The following is a 22,715-nucleotide window of genomic DNA, read 5'->3' as shown; positions in this document are numbered from 1 at the left end:
TAGGTGCCCATCAACGGGCGAATGGATAAACAAATTATGGTATATCCACACAATGGAATACTTCGCAATGATGAAGAACAAAGAAGCCGTGAAACATCTTATAACATGGAGGAAGCTGGAGGTCATTATGCTGAGTGAATTTAGTCAGTCAAAGAAGGACAAATATTGTATAAGACCACTATTATAAGAACTCAAGAAAAGGTTTAAACACAGAAGAAAACATTCTTTGATGATTATGAGGGTAGGGAGGGAGGATGAGGGTTATTTACTGACTAGATAGTAGGTAAGAATTATCTTAGGTGAAGGGAAGGACAGCACACACTACAGGGGAAGTCAGCACAGCTGGACTAAAACCAAAGCTAAGAAGTTTCCTGAATACAATCAAATGCTTTGAGGGACAGACTAGCAGGGGTAGGGTTTTGGGGACCGTGCTTTCAGGGGACATCTAGGTCAATTGGTATAACAAAGCTTATTAAGAAAATGTTCTGCATCCTACTTTGCTGAGTGGCGTCTGGGGTCTTAAAAGCTTGTAAGTGGCCATCTAAAATGCATCAGTTGGTCCCAACCACCTGGAGTAAAGGAGAATGAAGAACACCAAAGACACAAGGAAAGTATTAGCCTAAGAGATAGAAAGGGCCACATAAACCAGAGACGTCATCAGCCTGAGACCAGAAGAACTAGATGGTGCCTGGCTACCACCAATGACTGCACTGACAGGGAACACAACAGAGAGTCCCTGGTGGAGCAGAACTCAAATTCTAGTAAAAAGACCAGACTTAATGGTCTGACTGAGACTGGAGGAACCCCGGAAAACATGGCCTCTGGATTCTCTATCAGCCCAGAACTAAAACAATGTCCGAGGCCAACTCTTCAGACAGGGATTGTGCTGGACTATGGAACATAAAGTGATACTCGTGAGGAGTGTCCCTCTTAGCTCAAGAAGATACAAGAGACTAAACGGGGAGCTTCTGTCCAGAGGTGAGAAGGGAATGCAGAGATGGTTAGGAGCTGGTTGAATGGACATGAGGAATCAGAGGTGGAGAGGAGGAGTGTGCTGTCACAGTATGGGGAGAGCAATTGGAGTCACATAACAACATATGTAAAAATTTTGGGGGGAAAAAATAAAAAAATTTAAAAGAAAATGAAATAAAATGTTGCACTGACCCTTTAAGCTGCTGCCACTGTGAGAGGAAGAAACTGAGGCAGGCTTTTGCACAGGTCTCTCAGGGCACTGTCACACCACCCAGCTGTGCAAACAGTGCAGCCCCATATACTTGGAGGACAAGGTCTCCACTGCCTGCTCAGGCCCCAGACAGCTGTTCTAGGAATATGGGCCATCATGCCTTCCTCCATGAAGGGACTGAGGAGCGGGGGACAGTAGCTGTTGGCACATGTTATGTAGGAAAGATCAGCAGCCTGGCTCTTCATCAGGCCACTTCCCTGGTTGATTTAAGTGTCTGATCAGGTTCCAGAGTGCCAAAATAGTTTGATTTCAATTGCTCTTTTGAGTGCAGTTGTTGTTTGGTGGAGGGACTGGCGTCTAGAGCTTCCTACCCTATCTTATGTGGCGTCACCCCTTTGACTACTTCTTTTACTTATTAATTTTGTACGGTATTTATTGATCACTCAGAAGATGAGTTTATAATGGCTATATTTCTATTCACAGTTCAAGGTTGTCTCTATCCATGGTGAATAGGTGGGTGTTCAGTTATAAAAATGATTGGAATCCTGCTAGGTCATATCTGAGAAAGCCTTTAGAAATAGAAATGTTTTACAAATATTAATGTACCATAGCAGTTTTTATATGCATCTGACATAATTTAAAATTGCCTTTAGGATACATGCATTTCCCTTTTGTGTTCTGGTTCACAGTGAGTGTATCTGTATCCACGTGGGGCAGGCAGGTGTCCAGACTGGCAGTGCCTGCTGGGAGCTGTATTGCCTGGAACATGAAATTCAGCCTGATGGTCAGATGCCAAGTGACAAAACCATCGGCGGTGGGGACGATTCGTTCAACACGTTCTTCAGCGAGACCGGGGCTGGCAAACACGTGCCCAGGGCAGTGTTTGTGGACCTGGAGCCCACTGTGGTTGGTAGGTCTTTGGGCACAAGACGGCGGCTTGCCTGGGCGGTGGGACAGCTGCGCTAAAGGCCCTTTTGTTCCCCTTTGAATCCCCTTTTGTAGAAGGGACAAGACTTACAGGCATTGTTAGGGGACAAGCTGCAAACGTCAGTGGCTGAAGAGTCTGTGGGACGCAGCCTCTAACTTAGGAAGGCCTACTCTGAGGGGAAAGGATGCTGTGCCAGCAGTAGGATAGGCTGACAGGAGAGTCACTCAGGCTACCTCCTCCTAGTTAGTGGCTTATGTAGACTCACCTGCTCAGTGCCGTGGGTGCTGGCTGTGTCCTTAATGCTGTGCACACCGTGCAACAGTCTGGATCTGCATCTTGGGATTAAAAATGTGAGTTAGAAGATTCCTTTGGTTCCTCCAGATTAGAAGCCCAAGGTGGTTTCCAACAAGAGCTGCCAAGAAAGCACCTTTCAGAGGCCACCCAGAGGTGACAGACTGTCACTTTAAAGCTAGTAGGACCAAGGCCACGTATGGGGCCCTGGTGGGACTGCCCCGCAAAAATCACGCTGACCCGGTGACCGTCTGGTATTTAAGGAATTTTTAAATCATACCCTTTGATGCAGCTACAGGTATAAGAGAAGTGTAAGACTTCCTGTGTGCACGTGTGAGAGCTGTATTTCCCTTCACCCGAACTGGTTGTGCTGGCTTTTGTACTGCGAGTTGACTTTACCTCCCTATAGCCATAAACTGCATTTGTGCTTTGTGATTACACAGGGAACAAATTCTATAGGACATTTACGCTGTTGACCTATGAGGAACAGCATCCGCTTGTAGACTTGACTAGTCCCCGAGTCCGTCCATCTTGGTGAGCACAGTAAGCTTAGAGGCTCACAGAGCGCATGGTCTCTTTGCAGATGAAGTGCGCACGGGGACCTACCGGCAGCTCTTCCACCCGGAGCAGCTCATCACTGGCAAGGAAGATGCAGCCAATAACTATGCCAGAAGCCATTACACCATCGGCAAAGAGATCGTCGACCTGGTGCTGGACCGGATCCGCAAACTGGTGAGGAGAGGGTGCTGAGGAGGCCTTGTACGAGTGTGGTCCTGGATGAGAGGGCAGGCTCAGCCTGTGAGTGGGAGGTCGTTTTGGCAAAACTTGGGCTGGAATGGTGAGTCCAAGTGCACCTGCAAAGCTCTTCCTTTAAAGTGTCCATTGCATTACATCCATATATTGTCTTCTTTTATTTGCTGTTTGTGTAATGATGTTCACTATGGAAGGTTTGAATCTGTATATACTGCAGAGGGAAACAGGGGCCTGACTAGTGGGTGTTGGTGGTGGCTGTACAGGTGCGAGTCACGTTGTCTGCTGTCTCTCAGGCAGATCTGTGCATGGGCCTGCAGGGCTTCCTCATCTTCCACAGCTTCGGGGGAGGCACCGGCTCGGGGTTTGCGTCTCTGCTCATGGAGCGGCTCTCAGTGGACTATGGCAAGAAGTCCAAGCTGGAGTTTGCCATTTACCCGGCACCCCAGGTCTCCACGGCCGTGGTCGAGCCCTACAACTCCATCCTGACCACCCACACGACCCTGGAGCATTCCGACTGTGCCTTCATGGTGGACAATGAAGCCATCTATGACATCTGTTGGCGTAACCTCGACATCGAGCAGCCCACGTACACCAGCCTCAACCATCTGATTGGGCAGATCGTGTCCTCCATCACAGCCTCCCTGCGATTCGATGGGGCCCTGAACGTGGACCTGACGGAATTCCAGACCAACCTGGTCCTGGACCCCCGCATCCACTTCCCCCTGCCCACCTACGCCCCGGTCATCTCCGCTGAGAAGGCCTACCACGAGCAGCTCTCCGTGGCCGAGATTACCAACGCCTGCTTCGAGCCGGCCAACCAGATTGTCAAGTGTGACCCTCGCCACGGCAAGTACATGGCCTGCTGCATGCTGTACTGGGGGCACGTGGTCCCCAAAGATGTCAATACGGCCATCGCCACCATCAAGACTAAGCGCACCATCCAGTTTGTGGACTGGTGCCCAACTGGATTTAAGGTAGTAGTGGGTGGTGGTGGTTGTCCCTGGCAGAAAGCCACAGATCCTGCAAGGTAATGCTGTCCCCGGAACTCTACCCTCTGGGGAGATGGTTCCTGTTCCATGGCTGCCAGGCTCTTTGTCATGAGTTCGTGAACCAGTGTGATAATTTATTCAGTAGTGTTGTTTGAGCTTCCTTCCTGAGCCATCACCCTATACGTGTATCTGTCACGAGTATTTTCTCTGAACACAACAGGAAGTTTCCTGAAGGACCTTTGTGGCCGTTTTTGGTTAATAGTAGTGTAGGAAATGTAAGTTGATCATAGATATGTAGGAATTTTCAGGGCATTTTGGGGGCTCATGTGGATAGTGGATATATTTGAAATTGGGACATTGTATACGTAAGCTGATTGCTGTCACTTAGTCCCACTTTATTTCATAGATACAGAGAAGTTAAATATAATTTAATTGTCATGTGGAGTTCTTGACTTAAAGAAAAATTATCATCAATCTCCTTATGAGGACAATGATGACATCTTTATTTCCTTCTTGGTAGGCCTCAAAATTCTGGCCTGGGTTTGCCTAAAACAAAATTTGCCCCAGCCTCCCGTGTGACCCATGCTGGAAACCTTACTGTCATTTTTCAGCTTTTTCCAGTACTTGATTCTTAACCTCCATCACTTATTTCTCTCTTGGACTGTGCTTCCTTGGGCTTGCTTTTTGTGCCTCCTCCTCTGGTTCAGACCTTCATTGCTTTGGTTGGATGACGGCAGTAGGTTCTAGTGTTTCCTACTCAAGGGTTTTTTCCCTCTAGTTGCGGCCTCAGCCTGGGTGGTGGACCAACCGCCTGATTTTGCAAATAATGTTTTATCTGCACACAGCCACACCTGTTCATTTGTGTGTTTGCTTGTGGCTGCTGTTAGAGTAGTTGCCATAGAGACCATATGGCCTGCAGAGCCCAGTGTGCACAGTCTTGCCCTTTGCAGAACACATGCTGGTCTCTGTTGCAGTGGGTCTTCTGTGCCGCTGCTGGTCATCTCTGTAGGACTCTGAGATTTTCAGTGCCTCTTTCCATTTCCAACCTCGGCATGCCACCCATCTCTTCTCCTGCTTGAGCACACACAGAACAACTCCTGGCTATGAAAAGCATTCCTGTGCCCTTTGACAGTTGTCTGTCCCCTTTGCATAGGCACACACTGGCCTGTTTGGTGGTAAAGGCAGTGGGGTGTGATCTTCCCTGGTGACATCATCATAGGTGTGTACTTGGAGTCTATCTGGGTGGAAAATGTCTCAGCCACAGAAATTGATCACTATCATGTTGAGCCCCATAGAGAAAATCTAGAAAGGATACAAAGCAGTGTTCACTTTCAGAAGGAAGACGGAGTGCCTCCACCTGGGCGTCTATCCACATCACTGTTTTCTTGGATCACAGGGCCCTTCAGGCAGCAAGCAGCTTGGCCCTGAGCCAGGTGGCTGCTCCAGGCTCCTCTTTCCTCATTGTCTCCTTCTCTGAGGAAGTCATCAGCCCTGCTGTCTGGCATCCTGCCTGGCACCAGGAAGGGCTCAGTGAATGTGAGGTGAACTGCAGGTTCTCCCTGGTAGCTAGAGGGCACCTACCTGTCTTCTGTTTGAGTAAACGTAGCTGCCATTTCTGGATTTGATATAAGTTTCACAGGATGCTTACTTCCCCTTGTCTGACAGGTGGGCATCAACTACCAGCCCCCCACCATCGTCCCCGGGGGAGACCTGGCCAAGGTGCAGCACGCTGTGTGCATGCTGAGCAATACCACGGCCGTTGCCGAGGCCTGGGCTCGCCTCGACCACAAGTTCGACCTCATGTATGCCAAGCGCGCCTTCGTGCACTGGTATGTGGGGGAAGGCATGGAGGAAGGGGAGTTCTCGGAGGCCCGGGAGGACTTGGCAGCCCTGAAGAACGATTATGAAGAGGTGGGCGTGGACTCTGTGGAAGCAGAGGCCAAGGAAGGGGAAAAATACTAGATGGAGTGTGGCTGGCAGGTCCCATCCCACTCACTGCCCTCCCCCACCAGCTCCCCCCAGCACGGCTGGTTTCCAGGTGTTCCTGATTAAAGTTTCTGTGTTAAGTCTGTCTGTTGTGATGCTCTGCTGGGGCACACCCCACTCTCTGCTCCCTGAAGTGTGGGTGGGACCCAGAGGCGGCAGACCACACACGAGGAGCTGGGCTGGTGTGCATGCTGCTGCTGTTGGCTGCTGTGGAGTCTGCTCCAATGGGCAACCCCATGCACAACAGAACAAAATGCTGTCTGTGCCCTGTGGGAGTGGGGGTTGGGTGCATAGCACAGTTACACGTTTCTCAGAAGCTGGGGGAAGTGCTCACTATTCCTAACCTAAGGCATCCAAGTGTAGATTCACTAAATTCCAGGAAAAGCAAGTTAGGTTTTTAATGCAATTTGCCATTTTTTGGGCTTCTGTATTGATGGGACTTGCGGACTTAGAATGGAGCATTTACATCTGAAGTCCCTGGAAAGGCTTAGCTGGTGGATGGTGGGCGGGCATGCAACCCCTAAACTATGAGTCCAATGTGTAGCATTAGCACATTTTTTCTGGGGAGAATCGTAACTCTTATTGAATTCTCCACGGCATTCATGACCCACAGGTTAGAACTTGTAGGTTACAATAAAAATGACCTAATTGTTCCATGATAATTTGAAAGACAGCTTTTTCCCCTCCAAGTTTAAATTAATGCCACCATCGTATCTCCAAAACTAAACTCATTGCCGTCAAGTCTGACTCATAGTGACCCTGTAGGACAGAGTAGAACTGCCCTGTAGGGTTTCCAAGGAGCAGCTGGTGGATTTGAACTGCAGACCTTTTGGTTAGCAGCTGAGCTCTTAACCACTGTGCTACCAGGACTCCATCCATTATACCTTGGCACCCTATAACCGGTCTTGGGAGAGGGCATCGCACCTTTGAATTTAAGCAACATGTTGATGTCGGTTTGTGTAAGACCTAGCGTTGTTGTTAACTGCCTTTTAGTCAGCCCCGACTCATGTGACCGCATACACAACAGAAGGAAAATGCTGCCCGGTCCTGCACCATCACCATGATTGGTTGAGGATCAGACTGTTGTGCTCCGTAGGATTTTCGTTGGTTGATTTTCAGGAGATCACCAGGCTTTTCTTCCTAGTGTGGAAGATCCACTGAAACCTGTTCAGCATCATAGCAATATGCAAGCCTCCACAGACAGATGGGTGGTGGCTGTGTACGAGGTTCATTGGCCAGGGACTGAATTCAGGTATCCCATATGGAAGGTGAGAAGTATACCACTAACCACTACTGCCCCCAAAAGACCTAGTTGTTAGTTGCCATTGAGTTGATTCCAACTCATGGTGACTCTGTCAGTCCTGAAAGTGAGGTCCAGAAAGGTGAAGTTCCTGCTATTCACCACTAGTGACCAGACACAGGGCTGCTAACTCTAAATCATACGGGCCCTTATTTGCAGTGAGATAACCATTATTCAAAAGGTAACAAAACATCTTGAACTGGATCCTCAGTTTTTCAGAAAGGTTTATTATCAGCTGAAGGAAACCACCAGTGGCCTGCTCTGAGAATGGTAGTACAAGAGACCTCCTCCACCCTGGCTCTGGTGGCGTGGGAAACACCTGTCTCAGGTGCTGCCCCGAGTGGGGCTCTTCCCAGGCCCACCCCCCTTGGGCAGCCTGGTGGCACTGGGCTGTCGGGGCATCCTCTGGCTGGCTCCCTCCCGGCTGCTCCGTTCTGCCAGGGCCGGGGCTCCACTGAGTGGGGTGCTGCCTTTGTTTCTCCCTGAGTGGACACAAACACAGTTGTTAGGAACCAGGGCAATTCCATGGTCACAGCACAACTACCACACTGCACTCCTTGAACAACATTTTGTGTCTAGTAGTTTCAAAGCTGGTCAGCTGAGGACCAACCTGAGCCAGCAACATAGACAATACATCAAGGAGATATCCTCGGAAGGAACAGAACGTTGCGAGGAGTGGTCGGAAGAGCCTTAGGAAAGCAGAAGCTGCAGGTCAGCTTGCGAGTCGAAGTCTGGGAAGTGTACTTGGCTGTTCCACACACCTGTCCCGGTGTGCCACAGCTGCACGGGCTCATGAGCAGGGCCACCTGGAGCTGCTGCACACACTGTACATCTCTTCCTCTCCAGGTGCTCTCACCTTTTCTGGAATGTTCACGCCTCAGCCACCCGCCTGTGCTTCCCCCTGGACGAGACTCATGGTGATGCAGAAAGCACCTCAGTTACCAAGCATCTGTCAGATTTTTGGATTCGGGTTTTAGAGGCTCTTTTTTATACTCATTTTCCTACTTTGACTACTTTTGCCCATCTTTTCTGTTATGTAAGGAAGAGGCTGTTAGGATCTTCTGTTTATTAATAATTTCCCTAAGTTTCATTCCACTGTTAGTAATTATTGATCAACAACCATCAATGCTAAAGTGCAAATACGGAAGGTATTGTGTCCCAAGCTCTATCAGGACTGTGCGGTGTGGGCAGGCTCAGCTACCTCAGACCTATCCCAGCCCTGTCAGCTCTGCTGATTCCACTCGGGGCTCAGTCTCCAGCCAGGGTGACCAGGTCAAGATGCAACCCATTGAGGAGCAGTGTCCAAATTTGAGCCCATCATACGTGAATCCCTTTGGCTCTGTTCCAAATTCTATTTGTTCCCTAAATTGTCTAGGTAAGCCAGTGGATGCATTTCTTCTGCTGCAAGGTACAAGTCACATTTGGTATTCTGCAGATATACAGTGGTCAGGCCTTACTCTAAGGTCTGGCTACTGGATTCCATGGCTGGATTCTTGCCAAGCCTTGAACGCTCAAGACTCCCTCTGACTGTGAGACCGTCACACACACATACACGCGGCCGTCACATGCAGACAGATGCGACTGGCTCAGATATTATGGATCTGCAGTGTGCTGCCTTAATTCTCCTCTTTGGTCCCTCCTCTTTGGACTGTTGTGAAGATAGCCAGAAAGATGTGCAACCACGCTGGGGCTGGCGCTTTATCGTAAAGAAGGGGATTCCCCTGGGCTCAGGAGTTGGACAGTTTCTCAGCAAGACTACCAGGACCCAGAGGAGGACAAAGCATGCTAGGAGGACCCTAGAGGGGTAACAGGCTGCCTGCTGTGTGGCCAGTCTCTCCCTGGAGTGCCCTTCTTCAGGTTCTCTGCTTAGGCCTGGTGGGGGCTGTCCTGCAGGTCAGCTCTAACAGGCTATGTCCCTGGGCTCATCCCCAGCCTCACCTGGCTTTTCCTTGGGCTTCAACATCAAATTGTAGTCCAACAGCCTGCAATGGTTACACTATTCACAATGGCAAAAGGTGGAAACAACCCAAATGTCCATCAACAGGTGAACAGATAAACAAAATGTGGCATGTCCATGCAATGGAATACTATTCAGTCAGAAAGAGAAATGAAGTCCTGATACATGCTATAACATGGGTGAACCTTGAAAACATGATGCTGAGTGAAGTATGTCAATAAAAAAGGACAAATACTGTACGATCCCGTTTATGTGAAATATCTAGAATGGGCAAACGTGTAGAGATCAAAGTTTATTAGTGGTTACCGGGAGCAGGAAGGTAGACAAAAGGGGGAGTCATTGTTTAGGAAGCAATGAGTATCTGTTCATGGTGATGGAAAACTTGGCAGTGAACATGGTGATGGCTGCACAGCGTGGTTAATGTAATTGGTGTCACTACATTGTACATGTAGAAAATGTTGGATTGGTAAATGTTGTATATATTTTTTATAATATCAACAACAAAACAGCCTGCAATGGTGAATCGTAAGTTCTTGGAGAAAAGATAAAACTAGGTGTCTCAGGGGCCCACTATGTCATCCCTGTTTCACAATTTGTGACCTTTTTGAGCAAGAGGAAGCCCGTGTTTCTGACACTGCAGATCCTAACTCCTTCAGGAGGACTTCAAGCTCATGTCTCATGGTGTCTAATCATGACAACTAGATTCTTCCCAGGATTTTCACAGGGAAGGATAGCCCTACTTATGAGAATTTCTGGAAGGTTCTTCCTCAGGGGGCCAAGGAGATTTTATTGCCCAGTGGGGTGAGGAGGGTTACAATGGTCCCATGCTTGGAAGTGGGGCAGCTCATTCCCACCTTCCCTTCCTTTGATTTCCCCTGCTTCGTACCTCTGCGCTTCAAACTTAAGTGCTTACATACATTTGACTCAACAAAGATGTAGTAACAGTTCCACCAGCCATCTGTTGGTGTGTAGTACTGTGGTGGCTTGCGAACTGCTATGATGCTGGAAGCTATAACACCGGTATTTCAAATACCAGCAGGGTGACCCGTCGTGCACAGGTTTCAGCAGAGTTTTCAGACTAAGACAGACTAGGAAGAAAGGCCAGATGATCTGCTTCTAAAAATTACCCAATGAAAACCCTAGGGAAGATGAGCCCCTTAGGTTGGAAGGCACTCAAAATACACAGTGAACTCAATAATGGACTTGAGCATGCCAACAATCATGGGGATGGCACAGGACCAGGCAACGTTTTGTTCTGTTATACATAATGGTCGCCATGAGCTGGAGCCAACTCAGTGGTAACTAGCAGCAATATGTTATCCTGAGCTGAGAAGGTAGAGCAGAGAGGAGTGTGTTGGGGGTGAAATTGGGCCAGGTTGGCCTCACAGTGACTCATAAAAAAGATAAAGCAGGGAACATTCCTAAATCATCACCACACATTCCCTTTGGTACCAAGTGCCCGTGTTCTGGTCCCTCCTGGCTGGTCAGTGGGCGAGGAGCTTGGCTCTTGTGAGTGGACAGCCTGCTGTCTCCACAACACACGCATGTCCTCTGAGGCCAGTCGCTCTGCAGCCGGGCCAGGCAGATGAGATCTGTGGTCTGACACTGGACACTTCGGAGCCTTACACCCTCAGCAAGGGACATTTCCCGACGGATGAGGGAGCTACGGCTCAGCATTAACTCACCCCCAGCAAGCGACGGTGCAGGCCTCAGATGGGGCCTCCTTTGTAGCCAGCTTTTCTTCAGCCTGCCACACAACTGAGTTAAAACTATCCAGTCAAAGTCTGAGGTTGCCAGCAAAAAGCATGACTTCCACACACAGGCACTGGAACAACGCTGAACTCACATAGAGAAGAGACAGAGCAAGGTCAGCCTCAACTGTGGCGCTGGTCCTCCATGGCCAGCAAGTACTCCCCACAGCTAACACAGGCCTGGTGTTCTGCACACACCCCTCTCATGCCACAGGTGAAGGACTTTATTCTTTCCCTACCAGGAAGAGATACGGCAGTGGGGTTGGCCAGGTGCCACACGGTGCACAATGCACAGAGCAGAGCACACGTTGACTGTATCCAGAACAGGGAGGGAGGCTCCCTGATAAGGGGAAGAACTGGGAGAGAGAGGCTCAGTTCCCAGCCTGCATTATCAGAGAATGCTCTGGGCCCCGGGCCTCTGGCTGGGCCGTCCAGGTAGGGTCAGAAGGCTGCACAACAGACTGCTTTCCCATTTTCCCACCAGTTACCTCCCCTCCTCCTCGACATCATGACCAGATCTCTTGTGGAAACTGAAAATGGACAAGACACAGCAAATAACATTCATCTTTAAATCCAACAGGGCCGATGGATAAACCCTGGAAATAAGGACCAATGTAACTTTTGACCCACAGATGACCTGAAGAAAACCATTTAACATGGAGCTGGTCACGCTGGCCACGGCTCCCTCCTGGTGGGGTTATTAGGGTTAGGTAAGAAGGAGCCTGCAGGCTGAGGGCAGGGCAGCAGTGGCAACTGGTGCCCACAGGCAGTTCCTTGAGGGCCCATCCCTGAGACAGGGTCACTGGACATTAAAACAGGCTGGGTCGTTCTCGTCAGTCATTGGGGCTGAAACCAGCTCGTGGCCACTCAGCATTTCATGACCTCCTAATGAAGCAAGGGAGTCCCCAGGTGGCGCAAACAGTTAAGTGCTCGACTACTAGTGATCTGCTTCTGAAAGGTCATAGCCTTAAGCACCCTATGGAGCAGTTCTACTCTGCATACACGGGGTCCCCATGAGTCAGAACTGACTTGATGGCAGCTAACAATAATAATGAAGCAAGGAGTTCCTGGGTGGTTCAAATGGTTAATGTGCTTGGCGGCTAAAAAAGGTGGAAGATTGAGGGGCCTTAGGAGAAGGGCCTGGCAATCTAATTCCAAAACATCAGCCACTGAAAACTATGGAACAGTTCTGTTCTGACACACGAGGTCACCATGAGTTGGAGTCAACTCGACAGCAACGGTTTGGTTTTCTGGTTTAATGAAACAAAACTCCAAAACATACCAGCCTGTCAGCCATCCGGTGGCGGAGGGGAGGGTTCCTGAGGCTATCTGGCCATTTGCCTTTGTGGTAGGACCTACATGAGCCCCAACTCACCATCCTCTCTCTGTACACTGTTGGCGGAGCTACTGAGGCACAAGGCCTTAGAGAAAGTCCCTGTGTGCACTGTGCTCCTGCTCTGTCCTGCTGTCTTCCAGGGAGGCGCACCGCATGGTGACACTTGCCAGTGGAGTGCCGGGGCAAAACATCAGACTGACCAGAGTGTTTGCTAGATGCATGTTTGTGTCAGGATGGAAAAGGATGGCAGGAGGGGAGAACGAGGGAGAGCAGGAGAGATGAGCGAGAACAGAGGGGAGGGCAAGAAAACACCGCAGGGAGGTGGGCGTCTGACCACCTTCAGCGCCACTGCAGTGAGGTGCCACCTGGCGAGCAGCCCTGTGTCCCAGGAGCACGTGGACTCTCTTGGTGGGGGCCTGTGTGGTGCCCCAGGCAGAGTGTACAGCTCCCCAGCAAGGCCAGTGGGCCAGGCCTGGTGGCCAGAGAGTGACGTCCAGGGCATCCATCTCCACTGCTGCAGAGTGTGACAGCAGGCCTGCGCTGCCACAACCAGTGTTGCTGCCCTCCGGCCATGCTCCCAGCACAAGCACAAACGTGACAGCAAAGACAGACATGCAAAATGGATGTGCACAGGGGCACTTCTAACTTCATTTAGACAATTTCTTGGAACGGTGTCCCAGTGACCCCTCTCTACACAAACACACACAGCTCTCATTCAGTGTTGCTGAGAATGTTCTGGAGCAGCACTGTCCGGTAGAAATATGATGCGAGCAGCATACGTAATTTCTGATTTTCTAGTAGCCACATTAGGAGCCTGGGTGGCGCAAGCATTTTGTAAGTGGCTGCTAACCTAAAGGTTAGCGCTTCAAACCCGCCCAGTGGCTCCATGGAAGGGAAGGCCTGGCTGTCTGCTTCTGTGGGTCACCATGAGTCAGAATTGACTCAACAGCAAAGGCTTTGGATTTTGGTTTAGTAGTCACATTAAAAAGTAAAAAGAAACAGGTAAAATTAATTTAAAGAATATATTTTAATTAAGCCAAGATAACCAATATGTTATCATTTCAACATGTTATCAATATTAAAAGGATTAATGAGATGCCACATGCTTTTTTTGTGCCAATTCTTTGACATCTATTGTGTGTGCTATACTCACAGCCTATCTTGGTTCTTAAGAGATCGTGTGTGGCCCCATGGCTCCCATATTGGGCAGTGCAGCTCCGTTGAGGTTCACGGCTTCCACACCCAAACTTCATCCTACGCATGCTGGGTGGGCATCTTTTTAAATGTACAGTTTCCCTATTAAACAGAACACTCAACTGAATTTGATTTTTTCCTCTGACAACACGAGGCCCTCACTATGACAATCATTACCTCTCTGTGCTTTGGGGTTTTGCAGTTTCCCCTTTTCTGCTGGGGAGTGGGAAAGGGGCATGAGTGAGCTCATCTGAGAGTCCCTGCTGGCCACTTGGATGGCCAGGGGACAGGAGTCCAGACAACCCTACAGTGCCTGCTGCACCTTACAGCACCTGCCTGACTCTTGTGCCTGAGTGGGTGCCAGCTTATGGCTCGTCGCCTACAGTTCTGTAGGAAACTCATGGCCAATTAACCTCAGCAGCCCCAAACCCCCCTCACCATCCCAGGCCACTAGGCTCACTCTGACAGCCCTCTCTGTGTCCTCCATCCCAGATCCCAGTATGACCAGAGCAGCTGGCAGGTCTGAGGGACAGATCCTGTGACACTTGGGCCTCAGAGGTCTTGACGCTCCCATGGGTGGCTATGTCTCTTGGTCTCAGCATGCTCCTGGCATGGCCCCTTGTTACAGACTGAATTGGGTCCCCCCAAAGTGTGTGTTGGAGTCCTGACCCCTATACCTGTGGATGTGATCTCGTTTGGGAATAAGGTTTCTTTGTTATGTCAACGAGGCAATTTCAGAGTAGGGTGAGTCCTAAATTCCTGAGTGATACAAGGAGCAGCAGAGACACAGAGAAGCAATTGCGAATAGGGGAAAACAAATGCCACATGAAGATCTCCAAGAAACCGAGGAACACCAGGGCTACAGAAGCTGAGACAAGGATCTTCCCCCAGAGTGGACAGAGAGCCTCCCCCTAGAGCTGGGGCCCTGAATGAACTTCTAGCCTCCTAAACTGTGAGAAAATACATTTCTGTTCTTTAAGGCCACCCACTGTGGTGTTTCTGTTATAGCAGCACTAGGGAACCAAGACACCCTTCATCTGCCCTGATCCCTCCATTGCCTCTGTGGTATAATGAATTACTTAATGTGGCCCTTCTCACCATGATCTAGTAACTCCCACCCAAGTGATTGGGCAAGATTGTGTGTTAGTGTAATTGTGGCCCACCAAAGGGATTGGTCAGTTTTGCCATCCCGCTGGGTTTAAAATGAGCCACCCAGATGGGAGAAAGAGGACCCCACCACCACCAAGGAAGAGCAGCCAGGAGCCATCATGTCCTCTGGACCTGGGATCCCTGTGCTGAAAAGCAACTGCAAACAGGCCAATTTGAGAGAAAAGAGTGAGCTGTAACCCTGAAAAAGGTGAGAAGCGGTGGTAGCAGAGACCTGGCAGCAGGAAATGGCACAGTGGGCTTTGCAGCCCACTGAGAGAAAACTGAGTACCTCTGGGAGGAGGCCTAGGGCCAGGGAAAGGCGTGCCTGCGAGCATGGCTGGGAAGAGGCTGTCCTGATGGAAGAACTATCCTGAATGTTCTTGAGCCTGAATAGTAACTGTTAGTTCCCTAATAAATCACATAATCATTATTGTCTGTGAGCTCTGTGTGGTCACTGCAGTGAATTATCAAACCCAGCAGAGAAGTAGAGAGTGCCATGGGAGGGACGATTGGTGTCAAAATTGGTGAAGATGACAGAGGAGGTTGTTTGGCCCCCGCCTTATGTGACTCAGGCTTGTGCTGTTGATCTTGGTTCTCCTTCCCCCTTGTAGAGTTGGAGAAGGTCAGACACCGCCTCCACAGTGTTTTTATACCCTCCACGTCAGCCAGCCCCCAGGCTCCCTCCACCCCAAGGCAGCCGACCCCACAGGGCACCTCAAGAACCTGTGCTCTCCCCAGGGCCTGACACAGCCTTGAGAACCCAGGCCCGGGGGGCACCTCAGGGACTGAGCACTCTGGGGACTCAGCCCCCCATGTTGCTCCTGCTCTCATCCCCACAGTCCTCACTGTCATGCGGTGCTTCCCAGTCTTCCCATCCATATAACTGTGCTTCCAGTGCCACACCAGCAGCTGCCACTCTCCACCCCCCCCCCAGATAGCTCTCATCACTGTGACCCAGCCCCACCTGCACTATCTCTCCTGTTGGGCATGCCTCCCCACCTCAAATAAAACCAGAGCCTCCCCCTCCCCTTCAGCCCACCTCTCCTCCTTAGACCTGGTGGTGGCACCTCCCCTCACTGGCCTCCTGGGTCCCCCTTCTCTGTTCATACCCCTAGACCCAATGGTCCCTGAGACTTGCTGATTCAACCCCCAACATGTCTCTTGATGCTCCACTCTCTTCCTGCTGCCCCAGGTCAGGCCTGGCACCCCAGAGGCTGGGAGACACTGCAGCCCCCACCTTGCTGCCCCACATTTGGCAGGGAGAGTCCCTGGAGGGTTGCAGGGCGACATCTGCCACGCCAGCTGGTACTGAAAGCCCTGCCCAATGGCCCTGCTGACCATCCCTTCCCCAGCTTAACCCTTGAGCTCCAGCAGAACCGTCCAGGATTGAACTGGCCACTCTGCCGCCCCCGTTTCTCTGTCCATCCTGCCTCCCTGCCATGCCCAGCACCCAGGTTTATGGAGAGTGAGCCCTCCGTCCTCTCCAAGGAGTAGGATGCACTGGCCTGAGGCAACGTTCCACTCCCTCATCAAAGCCTTCGATCTGCCCACTCCCACCCCTATCATCAGCCTTCCCTGCCCCTCCCTGGGCCTAAACAGTGAGGCACAGGAGGGCAGCTGCTACTCCATGAGGAGGGCCTCAAGAAGGGAGGTGTGGGAGACAGCCATGCCCTGAGCTTCCAGTGGCACCTGCAATAGCGCAGTGAGGATGTGGGAGGGGCATGATGGGAGGCACAACCCGAATACCCTAGGGGACCTCAGGCCCTCACCACCCCCTGGCTCTAGGCCCCCAGTCTCACCACACCGCAAGACTGGGACGTAGCCTGGCTCAGACACCAGGCAGGAAAGGGGACTTGCAAACACACGTCATTCATGCACCACTGCCAGCGAAACTGGGAGAAGTACCAGCATCTCTACCTTATCCTCCTGGAGGTTCCCCGAGGCCTAGGAGCCTCTCCAGATGACAGCTTCTGAAAGGCTAAAGCATGTCCAGGCTGAAGGCTATGCTTGCCACAGCACCCATACTGCCCTCAGGCCCCTCCCTGACCCTCTGCTTGCTGTCTTCCCCTGGGTAAGGAGCCTCTAAAAAGCAGTCTCACCTACCGAGGTTAGCTCGGAGGTGTGGGGGTGCAGGCCCCACCCCGACACCTGTCTGAAGGCATGGCCTACAACTACTGCAGGTCATCTCTAAGTAATCTTGAGACTGTGTTCTCTGTGTCTACACTGTAACAGGGGTGGCCCATGATCCTGCCCTTGCAGCTGGAGGCTGCTCTGGCTGGCTGGGGCCACGGCTGTTTCCACAGAAATGAGGGAGAGCACCAACCCCCAGAGATAAGCCAATAAACGCAACCTGCAAAAGGAGAGAACAGGCAGCAAGAGAACCGGAGGGAACCAGGGGGCCCCGGAGAGAGAGGCGAGAGCGTGGCAGCCGGGCCGTGGAGCAGAGCTGGAGAGGCAGCGGGAAAGGAGGGCCTTGCAGGGGGGCTACTGTTCTTGGCAGAGAGAAGGGAGGCCTCTGGAGGTCAGAGAGAGACACAAAGAGAGCAGACAGCATGGTCAGTGTGGAGGCCGGAGTGCACGGGCCCAGGGCCGCTCAGGACGGGTGCAGGCACTCAGGACCCTGCATTCCCGCCACCCAGACGCCAGCCCCTTCCCAGGACGACCCTTGCCATTTGCCTGAGTGGTTCTGCTGAGTCTCAACGTATCTCCAATGTCCATGGGGCACAGAAACGACACACACGGAAGGAGATTTGGAGCAGGCACTGAGGCTTCCCACGACCTGGTCACCAGCACCTACTCACCCCACAGTCACCCCTCCAACCAGGAGCCCTGGGAGCTCCGCATGTTCTAGGGAAGCTAGGGGCCACGGTGGGCCCCCATCCCGCAGTCCAGAACCCTGGGAAGGACCTCGGCCAGGTGAGAGAGTGACAGGAAGGCTTCTCCCTACCCTACCCTCTGAGGACAGGGACTAAAGCCATCTTGTCCCCCGTGTTTGTGGAATGAAGATACAGGGGAGAGGTGGGAAGAGTGCTGGGGATGCAAAGGGTCCAGAGGTGCACTGGCCTGCTTGGGCTGCCCTGGGGCACTCTCCCCGAGCACCCTGATTCTGCAGGTGCCGCTCAAGAGCGGCAGCGATCAGGGAGCGAGTCCTTGGATGGGCCCTGCGGCTCCAGGAGAAAAAAATGACAGAAAGGCCTGGCCTGGCCACTCTACGCACGTCCTGCCCTCTCCCCCGCCAGCGGCCCCAGCTCTGACCTCGGGTCTCAGACACGCTGGCCGCGGGCAGAGGCAGGGCCGTAGGGTCCGCGGGCTCGCTCGCCAGCCTCTGCCCGGCACACATGGACTTGAGCATCTGGAAGACAGCAAGCGGAGCCACGTTCAGCTTCAGCAGGTCGACCAGGATCCTGGCGAGAACAAAAAGGCGGGCGCAGTGAGCCCACTCGCTCGAGCCGGGCCTGCTTGGCGCGGCCGCAGGACCCCATCCCTACAGTGGGCGCTAGCTAAGGGCGGGGGCTCCCCCAGGCGGCGGAGCCGGGGTCGGCCGAGCACAAAGCCCCCAGAGCCCGCTCACTTGAACACGTCGGGGTCGATGGCGCCGCCCGCTGCCTGCGCCAGCTCGTACAGCTCCATCTCCTCGGCGCTCAGCACCTTCTTCCGCCGCAGCGCCAGCTTCTGCAGCGCCGCCTCCAGCCCCGCGGGCGTCCCCGGCCCGGGCCCGGAGCCCGCCGCCGCCATCAGCGCGGCCGGGAAGGTGCGCGCACCGGGCGCCCGCGCCTCGACCCCGCCGCCCGCGCTTCAGCGCCCCCTCCTGGCCGTGGCCGCTTGTCCCTGGGGGGCCGCCGCCAAACCTGAGAGGGTAGGGGCCGGGGCCATCTCCGTCCCTCCATCCGACCCCCTGGCATTTATTAAGCGCCTGTTGTGCGCCGGCTGGTGAGCTCGGCAAGGGGGGTCCCAAGATGGACCGCCCAGACCCACTCCTGGGCGATTGCAGGCCTCCCTGCTAGACTGCATTGGTCGTGCTCGCTCAAGTATCAGCACTTAGTGCAGTGTCCGGCCTATAGTAGGCGCTCAATAAATGCTTGTTGGATCTTCTGCACCGCGTGTTATTGTTCCGTGCCAGTTCACCACTAGGAGGCGCTCCTCGGAGATCTTAAAGAGCAGCCTCTGCTTACGCCCCCGCGCACACCTTACCGGGGAGACGGAGCACGAGCTCAGGCCTAAAAGGCGCAGATGGCCCCAATGCGCACGCGCATTCCGAGGCGGACGCCCACAATCTTTGGCGGACTTATTTCTGCGCACGCGCATTTGAGTCAGGAGCCCGAACGGATAACGGCGCGTTTCCCGCCGGATCGGGGGCATGACACCGAGCGCAGTCTGATGACGACACTTCGGCGCTGGGTTTCGGAACGGTGTCTTTTGGCACTTAACCGAGTGGCGCTGTGGGCGCCCCAGGTGAGTGGTGGGAGCCGCCCGCGAGATGTCCCTGCGCCGCAGCGGCTTCCCGGTGCTCCGCCGAGGCCCACTGGTGGTCGGCGCCCCTCCACGAGCCCCGGAACTCGGGCCGGACCCCACCGTCTCTGCACTGGTCGGGGCGGGCGGGAGCGGCCTAGGGCCGGGGCTGTACTTTCAAGTCACCTACTTGCACGGCTCGCACACCCGTCCCGGTGGGTGCTCGGTTAACGTTCATTGAACGAGTTGAAGGAAGGAGAGTTTCGAGTTAAAGTTGTACTTTGTGGCTCAACGAGTGGTGTGGGAGAAAGGCCGAGTGTGGGTCTGGGCCAGGCCCTTCCTTCCTGTTTGGCTTGACTGCTCCGAGCCTCAGTTCTCATCTGCAACATGAGGACTCGATGCGCACTTCAAAGGACAGTTGTGAGCAACAAACGGGAGGATGCTGCGGCTTCGCCTAGGGCGGGAGCGGCTACCGGCCGCGGGAGAAACCCCACAGTACGGTGTGGAGTAGCTCCTGAAGAAAGTGGGTGTCTAAGGGGCGTGAGCCCTGATGGCGAAGTGGTTAAGAGCTCGGCTGCCAACCAAAAGGTCGGCAGTTCAAATCCACCAGCCGCTCCTTGGAAACCCCGTGGGGCAGTTCTACTCTGCCGTATAGGGTTGCTATGAGTCGGAATCGACTCGATGGCACACAACAACAAAAACAAGGGGCAGGATGAAGCGAACACTTGGTGTACAGCTGCGGAGGGATGTGACTGGGGAGCGTGGCTGCTGCACGTTGGGAGGACAGAGCCTGTAGGAGACTCAGTCTCTTGGAGAGACCCCTGTTTGGAGCTTGTTCCTTCAGCTTCCCTTGAGCAAGGAGGTGCTTTCACCTCATCTCAAAGGCTCCATCCTTTTCAGGGAGTCCCGGATTTTATGCTGCATTGATCATTTCGGAGTAGTAAACTGTTTTCTTGACCAAATGGTTTAGAACTGAGGCGTTTTATTTTAATCCTTCCTTAAAACCGAAAGTGGTAGCTAGCTTGAATTAAGAAATGAAAAAGCCTGGAAGTGTTCGTATTGCCAGCATCCAACTGCCTACCCCACCTCCTTGCACCCAGCCTCTCTGCCTCCACAGACACTGCCAGCTGCCACCTTGGCGCCTTTACTCATGCACCGCAGGCAGTGCTGCGCCAGGAAAGCCATCAAGGGTACTTGGGCAGGCTTCCCCTCTGGTCATTCCAAGTCTGGGTGTTTTCACTTTCTGTCCTGGGTGGGTTAGATTTTCTGATCGTTCATTCAAGGGCTACCTTGGCAGAGCTTCCACTTCCTCCTTTGGTTCATTCTGATAAAGCACAGGTCATATAGAAAGTGTTTAACTTTGTCTCTATGAGAGATTTGTGAGGAGGTCTGTGTATTTGAATCTTGGCTTGGCCATTTACTAGCTTGTTGAGGGTAAGTGACTTAACTCTTTTGTCTCTTTGTTTGCTAATCTGTACTGACCTCATAGGGTGGTTGTGAGGATGTATTTTCTATTGCTGTGTGGCAGGCTTAGCTTAAAACACCACCTATTTATTTTTAAGATTTGTCATTTCCAAATGTTGACAAGAACACGCAGCATTGATAATTGGTGAGAATTTAAATTTGTACAGTCACTTGGGGGAATAATTTAGCGTTATACTTAAAGATGCATGTATTTACTAATTATTCTAACAACTAAATACATTCCCCAGACAAACACAGGCACCTGTGCATCAGAGACACGTACAAGGAAGGTCTTAGCAGTTTTGTAACAGAAAAAAAAAAAAAAAAAAAAAATCCAACTATGACCAACTCAAATCATGTCCATCAACAGAAAAATAAAAAAATTTGGAATACTCATATAATAGATTATTCCATAGTGGTGAAAATTAACAAAGTATAGCTAGACAAATCAACATGGATAAATCAAAAAAGCAAAACGGAGTATGATTCATCTATAAAACCATATAAAACAATTATGTTGTTTACGGGTACATAGCTGTACAGTAAAACTATTAGGATATTATAACTCTGGAATATCAGTGTGGTGGGAAAGAGGGAGAGAGGATTACAACCGGAGAAGGGCAGATAGGAGGAGAGGTGTTCGAATTATTGGAAATGTTCTACTTCTTAAGCTGGGTAGCAGATACATTGGTGTTTGTTTTACTATTCTTTACACCAAGCACCCATTTATTATCTCACAGTTATGTAGTCAGAATCCAGGTGGGCTTGGCTGGGTTCTCTGCTTAGGGTCTTACAGACTTTGCTCTTATCTGGAGGCTCTGGGGAAAAATCTGCTTCTGTGCTCACTCAGGTTGCTGGCAGAATTCAGTGTCTTGCAGTTGTAGAACTACGGTCACCATTTCCTTGCTGGCTGTCAGCTGGGGGCTGCGCTCTGCTCCAAAATCTGCCTGCATTCCTTCTCAGGTGGCTTCCTACATCCTCAAAGTAGCTATGGCACATCGAGTCCTTCTTGTGCTTTGAATTTTCTGGCTTCCACTCTGTTACCAGCTGGAGAAAACGCTCTGCTCTTGGATTGGGTCATGCCCACCTGGGTAATCTCTGTATCTAAGGTCAACTGACTTGGGACTTCAGTTACATCTGCAAATTCCCCACAAACTCGGGTCTGAAGCTGGCCACTGTGGACTATGTAAGAATGATATTTCTATAAAACATGGGATGTGGCAGTGCAGTGTGTGTTGGGTTACACAAACGTTCTCCTAGGTATTGTGATAGTACATAATCTATTGTGTGGCAGATGTTGAGATCTCATCTTTGTCTTTCCACAGTGGTTTCCTAAGACACTCATCTTCGACTCTCCACGGGAGCCTGCCATGGCGTTCCTTCACTTGCAGCAGCCCAGTTTCCTACTGGTAAGTATCAAGGCGCATGTTAGTGAAGGCACTCAAGAGTTCTTTCCATTGACTTGAAGAACTCTCCAGTGGTTGTTTTCTTAGGGGCCTGTGATGGAAATAACACTGGACTCAGAGTTAGAATCTTTAAGCTTGATGCTGTCTCCTATTGGTGTGGGACCTTGGGTTTCCTCAGAGTCTGAGCTCTGGCATTCTCATCTATAAGATGAGTTGATTTAAATACTTCCTATTCCCTGGCATGGGGAAGAGTAAGCAAGAAGGATGTACATCAGAATTTTCATGCCCCTAAATAATTGGGCAAATACAAGATGGTTTAATAATGCTAACTATCATCATCAAAAAAGTCTTTGGGTGATGTAAATGGTTAATGCGTTCAGATGGTTGGAGGTTCACGTCTACCCAGAGGCACCTCGGAAGAAAGGCCTGGTGATCTACTTTAAAAAAATCAGTCATTCCAGATTTACTGTTCTAAAAGAGACTGGAGAAACCCCGAGAGTATGGCCTCCAGACACCCTTTTAGCTCAGTGGTGAAGTCACTTCCGAGGTTCACCGTTCAGCTGGGGATTGGACAGCCCC

General features: G+C 51.6%; 3 protein-coding genes across 4 annotated transcripts in view; 2 read left to right on the top strand and 1 right to left on the bottom strand.

Annotated features, from left to right (window-relative positions):
- The first annotated feature begins 1,957 nt into the window (after positions 1-1,957).
- Positions 1,958-6,106, top strand: LOC101353946 (tubulin alpha-3 chain-like). The gene is made up of 4 exons (XM_004386179.2): positions 1,958-2,093; positions 2,986-3,134; positions 3,449-4,129; positions 5,810-6,106. The coding sequence occupies exons 1-4, from the start codon at positions 1,973-1,975 to the stop codon at positions 6,104-6,106; spliced, it is 1,248 nt and encodes a 415-aa protein (XP_004386236.1). The 5' UTR covers positions 1,958-1,972.
- Positions 6,107-7,542: 1,436 nt separating this feature from the next.
- Positions 7,543-18,599, bottom strand: MZT2B (mitotic spindle organizing protein 2B). Of its 2 annotated transcripts, XM_023740548.1 has the most exons (4): positions 18,389-18,560; positions 18,073-18,221; positions 17,168-17,332; positions 7,543-7,912 (listed from the first exon to the last, which is right to left on the bottom strand). In XM_023740548.1, exons 1-4 carry the CDS (start codon positions 18,550-18,552, stop codon positions 7,755-7,757), a joined length of 636 nt encoding a protein of 211 aa, XP_023596316.1. In that variant the 5' UTR covers positions 18,553-18,560; the 3' UTR covers positions 7,543-7,754. The 2 variants fall into 2 exon arrangements, with proteins under 2 accessions (XP_023596316.1, XP_004386235.1); XM_004386178.2 differs by lacking the exon at positions 17,168-17,332 and having other exon boundaries at positions 7,562-7,912; positions 18,389-18,599.
- A 3,443-nt stretch (positions 18,600-22,042) lies between these two features.
- SMPD4 (sphingomyelin phosphodiesterase 4) overlaps positions 22,043-22,715 on the top strand; it is a 20,930-nt gene continuing 20,257 nt past the window's right edge. Inside the window, 1 exon segment of the mRNA XM_023740539.1 lies at positions 22,043-22,139. Within this exon segment, the coding sequence (XP_023596307.1) occupies positions 22,101-22,139 (39 nt within the window). The 5' untranslated portion in view covers positions 22,043-22,100.

Source organism: Trichechus manatus, unplaced genomic scaffold (assembly GCF_000243295.1).
Source record: "Trichechus manatus latirostris isolate Lorelei unplaced genomic scaffold, TriManLat1.0 scaffold00157, whole genome shotgun sequence".
NCBI lineage: Eukaryota > Metazoa > Chordata > Mammalia > Sirenia > Trichechidae > Trichechus > Trichechus manatus.
This window is presented reverse-complemented; position numbering and strand designations above follow the sequence as displayed.